Genomic DNA, 12,910 nt, shown 5'->3' on the forward strand with positions numbered 1-12,910 from the left:
TTCAGATGCTTGTTATATAGATGTAAGGGTATCTATCCATGTAATCATGGGCAGATATGATTCTTTTTTCTGAATGGGAAGGGAGGTTGAGTGCACATAGGCTATGGTGGGATGGTGGGACAAAGTGTTCAGGGATCAGAATAGATCAAATCAAAGGGATCAGTATAGATCAAATCAAAGGGATCAGTATAGATCAAATCAAAGGGATCAGAATAACCAAGCGGTAAAGGGAGAATCTATTAAAAAGGAGCATATGCATCTGTGGTGCATCATAGGAAATACCTTATAGGCTTCCTAATGGCATATTGTGAAATAATAATAATAAATGTACCAAATGCCCCAGATGACTTCAACCACAGTAATGCATGCAAAGCTGAGGAGTAGTCCAATTCCTTTTTAGGGAACAACTCAAGGTCATTCTGGTGTGCACTTCATACATACCAGTTTTGTTTGATCATATATCTTTTGGTGTACATGCATTGTATGTATTCGTAGAGTGGTTGTCAAGAGCCCCCTTTTGTCATGGAGGTCCATGGCTCCCATGTGCAGTTTGTGGTTACCTCCTGGGTAAGCAGCTACCTGCTGGCTATACGCTTCAGAGAGAAACATTGTTTTTAAAGTAAAATGTTTTGCAAAAACAGTTACATTGGGGAAAACAACAAACTGTAGAGGTAGTTTTAATAAATCAGTGTAATAATGCTATAAACTGTGACAGTCGGTCATTTTCCTCCAGATGTCTTATGCTCGAGCATATGTAGTATTGTTTCCTTTCTGCTGGAGTAAAAAGATTGCATAATTGTATTTTCTAAACACATCTCTAATGTCTCATGATTTTCCTTGACTTTCATGTCGGACATCTTTACAATGACTAATCTTCGTCTTTGCCCAGCTTTTATCTTATTACAATTACAGCTCAATTAATATAGCATCAAAGTAAAAGGAAAGCTTGAGACAATTACTTGAAGAAAGGAGATGAAGTCTTCTACAGATGTTATTAAAGCATTAATCATTAACATTCAATATATTTAATAAAAAACATGACATTTGTAGGTAAACATATGAAGTAGTCATTTCAGCTGTCTGTCACGTGTCCGTGTCAGTATTTTACCGTCATGATGTTTGCAGTAAAAGTAATTATGATAATGGCAGGATATAGTATCATGAATTTGTTGCTGCAAAATGTTTAAATGAATAAATCACGGCAATACGATTAACTAATAGGCCCCTTGTATAGTAACATACGACATAAGAGACAATCTAGGATTATAAACCCCAATTATATCGGAATTCTGCTATTTTTAATGGGAGTTGATCTTTATACTTGTCGATGGTTGCCTCGTAATTCACAAAGTATGATGCCTGATTCTGTAGAAGCAGACAGGGCAGGAGGAATAAGAGACTTCTCTTTCCTTTTGTGCCTCCTGTAAATATGAATGCATGAAGTAAAAGGCACTGGGGTTTGTGCAAAATGGATTAAAAATATATACGGTATATCTAGGTATCATCGTATCATCTGCATACCTTCTGTAATATTACTAATACAAATATTTTAAAAATGATGGGTCACAATACTGATCCCTGAGGATCAACAACTCCTCCCTGGTCTATTATCTTAATTACCCAGTCAAACAAATAAGTATTTTTTATTTGAAATTGGACCCTACATGCCATGAAACTCATTATGTAAATCACAAGTTGGTTTGTATGCAGATGAACTGCATTCTACTCAAGAAACCTTTGATGAATATGGTTAGATATGTGGTGTTCATCGTTCTATAACGGACATGCCCAAGTTCCCAGGGGCAGTACCATGAGCTTGAAATGGACTTTGGGACAATGGTAAAGAAAAGGCCTAACATAAGCAATTTTGCATGTTTGCTACACTTTAGACCCTCTTTAAGAAGCATTGTCATTGCCTTAGTATCAGTGTATCGGTAGTTAAGGCTCTGCATATTCTACCTCACTTTTTACTCCATCTCTAGATACTAGCAAAGTCCAAAGGACTAGCCTGGAGAGACCTTATGAAACTGGGAGATCTGCAAGAAAAACTTGGAGTAACTTTGGAAGACATGCTTGCGGTTGTTGATGAAGTTCTTCATCCAGAACCATATACACGTGAAGAAGTTTGTGAGTTTTTGGGAATAAGCCTAGATGAGCTTCGTGCAACAGTCCTGAGCCAAAACACACAGGAAGGTAAGCCTAAGGATCAACCTGCATGTTATATTAGATATACAGTATAGGAAATGGGATTTTTCCATGACCGCTATGGTCTTTTAATATAAATAAACGCTGAGGAGTTTAATAATTCATGTGACTTTTCAGCTTGGAATTTCACATCAAAATGTCATTATTACACAGTTTTAATCACTAATACATCTTATTAATGATGCCTGTGTATGCCATGAGTAATGCTGTATATAGGTACCAAAATAGTTTTGTGTGTTAAGTAAATTTCACAGGAAAGTTATACAAATGCGTTTTTACTTAGTTAAGGTTGGCCTGTTAACAATTTAAGAACAATTGGCTGGAAAGTAACATTTTGGATGGAACTAGTCTGCTCTTATTCAGATATGTGCATTTCCATTTCTCCGCCACTCTCCTATGTGCAGCTTACGTTCTCTGTTCATACGCTATATGACGTTGAAGCACATAGTGTGTAAAAATCACTTGTCCTCTGTAGCAACCCTCTTTCCAGCCTGCCTTGGAAGCAACATCAGCACAAGCTCTTTAGGTCGGGAGCTTTATGAAACGGGTTTCTATGGGCAAGCAACTGCACACAAGCCGAAAATCACTACTCACAATACCAAGCATCAGCTGAGGTGGTGTAAAGCACACCGCCACTCGACTCTGGAGTAGTGGAAATGGGTTCTCTGGAGTGATGAATAACGCTTCACTGTCTGAAGTCTGATGGACGAATCTGGGTTTGGCAGCATAAAGCTACCTACCAGAATCCATAGTGCCTACTGCAAACTTTGTTGGAGGAGAGATAGTGGACTGGGGCTGTTTTTCGAGATTTGGGCCCTTTACTTTCGGTAAAGGGTTATGTTAATGATGCAGCATACAAAGATATTTTAGATAAGAAATTAATTAAGTGGATAAAAAATTGTATGATTCCAATTTAGCGGCACCTGTTTGGGGAAGGCCCTTTCCTGTTCCAGCATGACTGTGTCCCAGTACACAAAGCAAGCTCCATAAAGACATGTTTGGATGAATTTTGTGTGGAGGAACTCGAGTGTCCTGCACAGAGCCCTGACCTCAACCCCATCGAACACCGATTGCGAGCCAGGCCTTCTTATCTAATACCAATGCCTGACCCTGCTAATGCTCTTTTTCCTGAACGGGCACAAATTACTGCAGATGCGCTCAAAATCGCATGCAAAGCCTTCACAGAAGAGTGGAGGCTGTTATAGCTGCAAAGAGGGGGACTCCCTATTAATGCCCACAGTTTTGGAATGGGATGTCCAACATGCTCATATAGGCATGATGGTGTTTTGGTCATATAGTGTATCTCCATCTTTCGTTTCCATGTATTGCTCCAATCTCTGTGTTTTTCCCGGTATCAGTACCAGTCCATACTTACCAACATTTAAAAATGAAGTGGGTCAGTTTTACTTTTAGAGGTGTGTTCAGAGACATGGCTTAATTATGACTCTTTTGACTTTGTGACTTATTGGAACCTATTTTAACCGAGAAACACATTTAGAAGAACAATGTATCCTATTAATGCAATTTAATTTACAAACCCATTATCTACGCTTTTTATATACATTATGAATAATGATGTAGAATATCCAGCAAACATTCTGAGCTCCTAGAAATGAGGGACATCAGGGGAGGTATGTGGACAAAAAGGTTTTTTGTCCCAAAGAGGGATTGTCTCTGCTAATTAGGGAAAGTTGGGAGGCATGCCATTCTGTCTTGGAAGTACAATGTGGTTGCCCTGGGGCTTGTGAATTGCCACTGAGGCAAGTTGCTGTATTACTTATTTGTCTCTAGTTTTGTCTGAATGCTCTTCCTAGGCTCACAGTGCACCCCAAAACCCCCTCCCCACTTTGCTTTATATTGCACCTTTGTAATTCATCAAGATCAGGAATCGCTAGTTTTAGGGTTAACCCATTTGTGTTTAAATTACATTACATTATTTCCTTTCTTTTAATCAAGACCAGCCAATTACATTTAAAGGCAGCCGTGTATATTTCTAGTATGGTATTTTGTAAAGATTACAATAGATTTTCCAATCTTCTGGTTGCTGTTAAAGAGCCATTGCATTTGCCAATACATAACGTGCCGAGCTGAGAGAGCCATAAAGTATTTTAAGGTAATCTGGCCAGCGCTGAATTGTTTTACCAAAGGGTGGTCTAAGAATCAGTCACAGTCATTGGCAGAGCTTCCACAACCCAATTGAAAACAGACATGTTTTTACTTCATTCTTTGGGTTACTACTGTTCAATGGTGATTTACAAGGCTGTGTGAGCTATGGAAATCTCTCACGCAAGTCGGCATAAGTCTTAAATGGATGCACATTTTCAAATCTGCTATTTTTTTGCATATCGCATAATAATCTTAACGTTTAAAGGTGCTGTTCCACCTACTCTGCTGACTGTAAAACTTGTAGAAGCATAACTCGTAATACTATTAAATATCCAGACTCTGCACAGAAATTGTTTTCTCATGTGAAATTTTGCCTTGTTTATAATTTTTCAGGCAATGCTTAGTTGTCATGCAACAAAACAGCAGGCAACAATAGGTTGGTGCCATGGAAACTGAAATATATCTTAAAAGGTTTCTATGTTGTTTTTGTGTGACAGATCTAAGGTTTATTTGCTTATTGTGTAAGAAAGAGCAATGAATGTAAAATTGCACCTTTAAGTACAAATGAAAGAGATGGGATAGCACACAAGATATAAATGGATATTCCTCTTTCCAGCCATTTATTTTAAAATGTATGGCTGTATTTCAAAAGAAATAATGCAAGACACTGAGGCCTGGATTCAGTTATTTGTGATATATATATTGCAGTTTATAAATGTATGCAATTTATTAAATCTGTATATATCTACAATGCTTTAAATATAGGACAACAATATTTACATCTAGAAGCTTTGCACATTTTATAGAAGCATTGCAATAAACAGAAACAATGCAATGCTGAACATTTTTTAACATTTTCAATTTTCGCCATGTCGTTTCTTTCGTTTTACCATAATAGATTACTGAAAGCTATTTCCTTTCAGCCTCAAATATATTTTTGGCAAATGCGTGATCATGCAACCCACAGCTGTCACGTCTAGCTTGCAACCATCACCTGGCTGATACACTGGGTTCTTTTGTCACCAGTCTACCCTCCGGATTTACCTGGATTTTAGGTATACTGGCCATTATACTTGATCTGATCTTCAACTAAGTCACAACACAGTCTGCTTCAACTAATAACACGCAATTTTATGTTTTCCTGTCTTTATTGAACACCTAATCTAATCTAATCATCTACAGTGCAAGGTGGAACAACTATGACTAAAGGCATTCCCCACAAGAATTTGAGTCAGGGGTTTACAAATCTGGAGTCAAATCAATGAGACGAGATTGAATGTGTTGGTCAGAAAAACACTCACAAAGTTCAAGTTTGTTATTCACAGGAAGCATTCCCTGATGTGAACCATGCTTCAAACAAAGAAGATCTCTGAAGACATAAGATATTGTTGACTTGCATAAAGACAGAAAGAGTTACAAAAGTATCTCAATAGGAATTGATGTTCATCAGTCCACTGTAAGACAAATTGTCTGTAAATGGAGACAGTTGAGCACTGTTGCTACTTGCCCTAGGAGTGGTGAGTCCTGCAAAGATGACTACAAGTCCACAGCACAGAATGCCCAGAGCGGTTAAGAAGAGTCCTAGTATGTCAGCTAAAGACTTTTCTGGAACATACTAACATCTCTGTTGACAAGTCTACCATACATAAAACGATTAACAAATACAGTGTTCTTAGAAGGACACCATGGAGGAAACCACCGCTGTCCAAAAAAACATTGCAGCACCTGCATGTTCCTACAGGCATAATATTCTGTGGACAGATGAAACCCAACTTAAGAAGAAACACACAACCCTAAGCATGGAGGAAAAAAGGTACAGCACACCAACATCAAAACCTCATCCAAACTTTAAGGTTATATTAGATAGGGAATTAAGATGTGGGGCTGGTATGCTGCTTCAGGGACTGGACAGCTTGCTATAATCAACATATAAATTAATTCCAGAGTGTATCAAAACATTTTGTAGAAGAATGTAGGCAGGGGCGTAACTAGAAACCTCAGGGCCCCGGTTCGAGAATCCCCCCCCATCTATCCCTTTGTCACTATCTCCCCTCTCCCTCCCAACCCCCCCTTCTCACGTTCTCCCCTCTCCCTCCCAACCCGCCCCTTCTCACGATCTACCCTCTCCCTCCCAACCCGCCCCTTCTCACGATCTCCCCTCTCCCTCCCTACCCCCCTTCTCACGATCTACCCTCTCCCTCCCTACCCCCCCTTCTCACGATCTACCCTCTCCCTCCCTACCCCCCTTCTCACGATCTACCCTCTCCCTCCCTACCCCCCTTCTCACGATCTACCCTCTCCCTCCCTACCCCCCCTTCTCACGATCTACCCTCTCCCTCCCTACCCTCCTTCTCACGATCTACCTCTCCCTCCCTACCTCCCTCTCACGATCTACCCACTCCCTCCCTACCCCCCTTCTCACGATCTACCTTCTCACGATCTACCCCCCTTCTCACGATCTACCCATTCCCTCCCTACCCCTTCTCACGATCTACCCACTCCCTCCCTACCCCCCTTTGTAGGTCACTTACCGTCAACTCCTGTGTTGGGAACGTGAGGCCTTTGTCTCGGGTGCCGGCGCTTCACTGCTGAGCGCCGGCATATGACGTCATATGCCGGCGCTCAGCGTGAAGCGCTGGCACCCGAGACAAACGCCTCACGCTCCCAACACTGCACTCTGGGCAGCGCTGAGGCAGGCGGCAGCAGCGGCAGGGAGCAGAGGAGTCCTGGATTTCTGTCAGTCAGGGGGGCCCAAGAGGTGCCGAGCGGTCGTTTTCAGCAACCGCTCGGCACCCCTTGGGCCCCCCTGACTGGCAGAAATCCAGGGCCCGGTCGCAGTCGCGACCCCGGTAGTTCCGCCACTGAATGTAGGGCCGTCTGTCCGCCAAATTGAAGCTCCAAGAGAGTGATTCACATCAGACATCCCAAGAATATTTTGTAAAGAGAAATGGCCCAAAATTCCTCCTGAACATGCCTCATCCACAGCTACAGGAAATATTTGGTTGAGCTTTTTTTTACTGCTAAAGGATGGTCAACCAGTTAACGCCAAGGATTCACATACGTTTTACACTGTTTGTTGTGAGAGGTTAAACCGTGTTCAATAAAGACTGGAACACTTGTGTTTTTTTCCTGCAATTATATGTGGGGGTGCATTTCTTTTTTTCTTCTTTCGAATGAAGATGGGATTTAATTAACACATGTTTCACCATCAAAAGCAATAGACGGTGTTAAAGTATAACCTCTTTTTGCCTTTTTAATAGCACGGATCATCTCTTCTGTTATAATATGTTCTAATTATAATCAATGCTCAGTCCCTGTGATTTTTCACATTTTCATTCACCTGTTTATGCTCAGTTTATTATCAGAAGATCCTAGTTATTTCTCCCCCATCATGACGTATTTTTATCTATCTATCTATCTATCTATCTATCTATCTATCTATCTATCTATCTACCCATCCATCAGCTTATAGAGCACATAAATAAGAGACACTATAAAACAGTGAGGTTTGATCAAATACTATACATTAGAGTACATTGACTGATTTTGTGTTTTAGTTAAAGATATTGTTAGATTCTTTAACTAAATGTTTGCAACTTAAAGGTCAGAATATCTGCCAGAAGGTAAGATTGTACTACTAGGTTATTTCAAACTGATCTTGTATGATCTTGGTATTTAATTACTGTGATAAATGTATCTGGGATAATATAATTCAGCCCCTAAAAGATTTCATGTATCTAGACAATTAAACCAAGACTTTTCCCCCTTTAACATAGTATTGAAAAGAATATTGTAGTCAAATATTATAAAATTGATTTGAATAGCATGATTTGATTGTGGCGTTCACTTTATTCTGCATTATTCTGGGAGAGGTTATTATTATGGCCCATTAACGTTGGAAGTTTTAGAAAGGCACTTATACATTATGCTGTAAAAAACATAAATCAGGGTCTGAGTTCTCTGTCTAGACATTGAAAGCCTATGAATGTAATATGGGTGGCTCAAGTTACACCGCAGTATGGTTGGGTCTGTAGATCTATGTCATGGAATGACTTACAGTTGACTTTGTCGCGTTGTTTTACAACATCTTTTAATGTGTTCATGTTGCAGATACATTGTTCTCTTACATTGTTCAGTATTTCAGTAAAACGCTACAATATATAAGGTGTTGTTTTCTTAAGATTGTGAGCCCACTCTTTTCCTTATTAATGATATTAAAAGCAAATGTATAACTAAAGTAACCAAGCCACCTACAGCTCTACATCTTCCCTTTGGAACTAACCATTTATTTAAGTGGGAGCTCAGTTCCCAATACTGGGAGTACTGGTGAGCATGTGCAAGAAACATACCGAGGTATAATTCCTGCTTTCTTCAGAGACGGAAGTATCATTTTCTAGCTCCAATAACTAAAAAAATGAAGTAAAAGCAGTGATCGGCAAGGTGTCCTACACTAACGCCTGTGTGCGGAAAATTAAAAACTGTTATGTCGCCGCGACTTGATCTGGTCTCGTGACGTGTTCGCTCTCAATGCACTGTTCTCTCTCTCTCTCTCTCTGGAAAGTGGTGTCGGTAGATAGGTGACTGCTAGCGTGCGAGAGGACCCTGGCTGAATTAAGCCACGGTGGTGGCTTTTTCTGGGGAGAGGGTGGGGTTAGTTGAAGGAAAATTTTAAGATTGAATAGAACAGGATGTAGAGAAGAAAATAAGAGAAAAGAGCAGGTATGTAAGAAAAAAAAAAAAGGACAGCAAGAGAGAAAGGATAGAAAAAGGGCAGAGCAACTGCAAAGGTAGAAGTCATTAAATGAAGTCCAAAAATGAGATATAGCAAATCATTTCTCGTCCTCTTTTTTTTCTGTGCTTTTCAAGTCGCTCTGTCCTTTTTCTATTTTTTCTCTTGCTGTCCTTTTTATGCCTTATTCACATGCAAGATCTGAGGGAAAGAGACCCTGTTTCTGTCTGATTCTTGTACAGTTTCTTTTGCATCGCTTTTAATAACTTATGTGCGTCTTTATTTCTCCTTTTTTGTCCTTATTTTGTCCTTTTCTGTCCAAGTTTTCTCTTGCTTTTTTTTTCCCTGCCTAATTCTTGCAGTCTCTTTTTCCCATTTGATCTCTCTTTTCTATCTGTTCGATTCCTGAATGAGAACAAGGCAGAAACAATAGGACAGCGAAAGAAAAAGGGGAGGGGAAAAAAACAGGAAAAAGAGGAAGAGAATTCAGTGCAGAAAAGTAGATAAGGCAAACTAGATCGTAGCATTAAAGAAACATAAAGCGAGATCAAAGGAAAAGAGACTGCAATACACAGGAAGAAAAGACACTAAAAGGAGAGAAATGGGTTAGAAAAAAAGAGGGTTTGTGTAACAGAAAAGCTGCTTATAATGCCACTTTTAAAGCATTGCCGGATCCAGGGCCAAACGGGACAAATGGCATTACAGAGAAAGATGGCAGCATTATTATTCCCCAAATATTCCAAGGAGGAGGCGAGGTTGTGCGGGGTCTGACCTTGCGGTGGTAGCATGGCAGCTTGCACAATGGGGAGTTGTGTGGTCACTGTGTGTATGTCTGGGTATGTTAGTTTGTGTGTTTGTTAGTGTGTGTCTTGGTATGTTGATTTGTGTGTTAGTGTGACTGCTTATGTGTGTGTGTCTGGGTAAGTTAGTGAGGGTGTCTTGTATGTTAGTGTCTGAGTGTGTGTGTTAATGTGCCAAATGTAAAACACAGGGCTAAGATCCTAAGATCCCACTCTTGACAACGGCATATCGCTGAAACATTGGGGGATCCCACATTTTGTCAGCCTGTCCTGGCTGTACCTGTTATTCTTGGTATGTAAAATGTACTGGTGCTATTTATTCTGTGGCTATTTATCTTTAGTAAATTTATATTTGCTCTCTTTATTTGATTCCTATTTGTATTCTTTGAGGGCTAGCTTGTGCTTTACATTTTGCCTATTACTACAGTTCTTGGAGGGCACTTTCTTTGGCTATAGCACAGGGCCGTAGCTAGGGTGAGGCGAGTGAGGCACTCGCCTCGGGCGCAGCTGTGAGGGGGTGCACAACCGCCCGATCAGCTGCTGCAGCCTCCAGGACTAGTTAGGGAGATCCGTGATCCAGCCCAACATTTAGGAAACCCTCTAAATGCATGGGCACTTTGGGCTGTTTCCCAGGGGCCCAGCGTTCTAGGGGCCCCGTGGTGAATTACATTGCTGGCAGCAATGTGATTCACCACGAATCCCCTAAAAAATAGCAGCGTCTATATAGGGGAGGGGCCATCAGAGAGGCCACCTCCCCTGGGGTGGTCTTCAGGGGAGTGTAGCGGCAACCGTGCTGTCCCCAACCAGCCCTGCTCATCGGGCGCCCTGTGGGTATTGCGCTGGTCTGGGTATGAGGTGTCTGATGAGAAGGGCTGGTTGGGGAGATCACAATCCCCCTTTAACCAGCCCAACATTAGGGAGCGTGGGTCTGTCAATTCAGACCTCGGCTTCCGTGCTCCCTAACCACTACGCGCCGGCAAATGATGCAGAGTGCAGGGATATGACGTCACCCCGGTGCTTTGCATCAATAGCCAGCGCATAGTGATGAGGGAGCACTTAAGCAGAGGCATGGAGTGACAGACCTCACGCTCCCATGACAGCATGGAAGAAAGAAGATAATGTATGATGCAGGATGATGGAAGATGATAGAAGATGAGAAAGGTAAGACATGAGGAGAAAGGGTTGTAAGGACTGTGTGTATATATATATAGATAGTGAGAAGGGAGGAGAGGGGGTAGATAGTAAGAAAAAGGGGATGTAGATAGTGAGAAAAGGAAGGAGAGGTAGCTAGAGAGAAAGGGGATCGTAAGAATACTGAAATAAAGAGTGAGTGAGAGAAGGAATGAATGTGTGGATGAATAGTGTGAATGGGTGAAAGAATAAATGATTGTGTGAATGAATTATGTGAAGGAAAGTGTGAGTGAGTGACTGTAAAAGGTTTTGTATGTATCGTATATGTATAATAGATTTGTAGAAAGGCAAAGATCACACAAGCAGGGTGTTTGAGCCTTGGGGACCAATATGGCACAGGGCGGGCTGTTTGGGGACAAAGTTAACTCATGATGGGATCTTGATCATGCTGGGTTTGTGTGTTATTCTGTTGATCCATATCTGCTATGCTATATTTATATGCATTATTTATGTATACCTGCAAATACAGGGTTTGTATGTCTTATTCAGTTGATCAACACCTGCAAAGCTGTTCTGTGTTTTTTTAATTTGATCTATACCCGCAATGCTGAGTTTACATGTGATTTCCAGGTGATCTATACCTGCAATGCTCGGGTTGGATGTTCTATTGATCAATACTTGCAATTCTATGTTTCCATGCATTCTTATTGTATACCTGCAAATACATGATATGTATGTCTGATTCTGTTTATTTGATCTATACTTTAAATGCAGAGTTCACATGAGAATTTCAATTGTTCTATACATGTAAAGTTGGGTTTGTGTGTCCATGTGTTGATCTGTACCGGCAATGTTTCCATACATTATTTATGTATACCTGCAAATATGGGGTTTGTATGTCTTATTCAGTTGATCTATACATGCAAGTGCTGTTTTATGTGTTTATTTGATCTATACCTGAACTACAGGGAGTTAGTAAAAGAGAGGTGGTGTTTAGTGAATAAGGGGACAAAGAGATTCTGGGGATGATTACAGGGGAGAGGACCTCTCAATGTCACGGTAGGGTCAGAAGGAGGGAAGACGGCACTGACTCTTACAGTCTTCCCCTAATTTGTAGTGAGTGTGTCAAATATTTTTTTATGGTGGGGTAAAGGAGGGAATTATTGCATGCTAGGGAGTGTGGAGTGGGGCCCAAAGAAATGCTTGCATAGGGTCCAATTATTTCAATATAAAATTGTCAGCAGGGGCTAATATTAGTATATATTGTCAGCGTTAATATACATCGGCAGCAGCATCTAATGTTAAATAATGAAAACTAACTGCCAGTTCGTTTGTTCAATCACAGTCTTTACTTCAAAGAGATAAGGATATATTAGGTAGTTACAAATGCATGTCTAACGTGTGTGTGTGTATATATATATATATATATATATATATATATATATATATGTCTGTGCTACAGTAGCTTCGACATGCAAGAGCCTGCAAGCACCAAATATGTCAAATACATCATATACATTGCCCAATTGTATTTACAGTTTTTAAGTATTAAATACCGTAATCAAGGTTTCAACTTGTTATATCTTTCATTTCTAGTTTCCACCTTCAAGTTGTACCAGCGGGCAAAGCACGTGTATAGTGAAGCTGCGAGAGTGCTTGACTTTAAGAAGGTCTGTGATGAGGCACCTGCCAACGCGCTCCAGCTGCTTGGAGACCTCATGAATCAGAGCCATTTGAGCTGTAAAGACATGTATGAATGCAGCTGTCCTCAACTAGATCAGCTGGTGGACATCTGTCTGTAAGTTATGACAGCTTGAAGGGACGTGGGGGGACCTTTTCTGGATTTTTTGGTTTGATTATGTGATGAAATTAGGACATAAGATCGATATTTATTTATTTCATTGTGTGTTGGAAAGATCCAGAAAAGGCAGCACTTTAA

The 12,910-nt window shown here is 40.6% G+C and overlaps 1 protein-coding gene across 1 annotated transcript in view; it reads left to right on the forward strand.

Moving 5' to 3' along the window:
* Nucleotides 1-12,910, forward strand: part of GALK2 (galactokinase 2) — a 60,505-nt gene that overhangs the window by 41,011 nt on the left and 6,584 nt on the right. Inside the window, exons 8-9 of the mRNA XM_053465144.1 lie at nucleotides 1,983-2,193; nucleotides 12,568-12,769. Of these exons, the coding sequence (XP_053321119.1) occupies nucleotides 1,983-2,193; nucleotides 12,568-12,769 (413 nt within the window). The remainder of the gene's footprint in view (nucleotides 1-1,982; nucleotides 2,194-12,567; nucleotides 12,770-12,910) is intronic.

Source organism: Spea bombifrons, chromosome 4, assembly GCF_027358695.1.
Source record: "Spea bombifrons isolate aSpeBom1 chromosome 4, aSpeBom1.2.pri, whole genome shotgun sequence".
Classification (NCBI taxonomy): Eukaryota; Metazoa; Chordata; class Amphibia; order Anura; family Pelobatidae; genus Spea; species Spea bombifrons.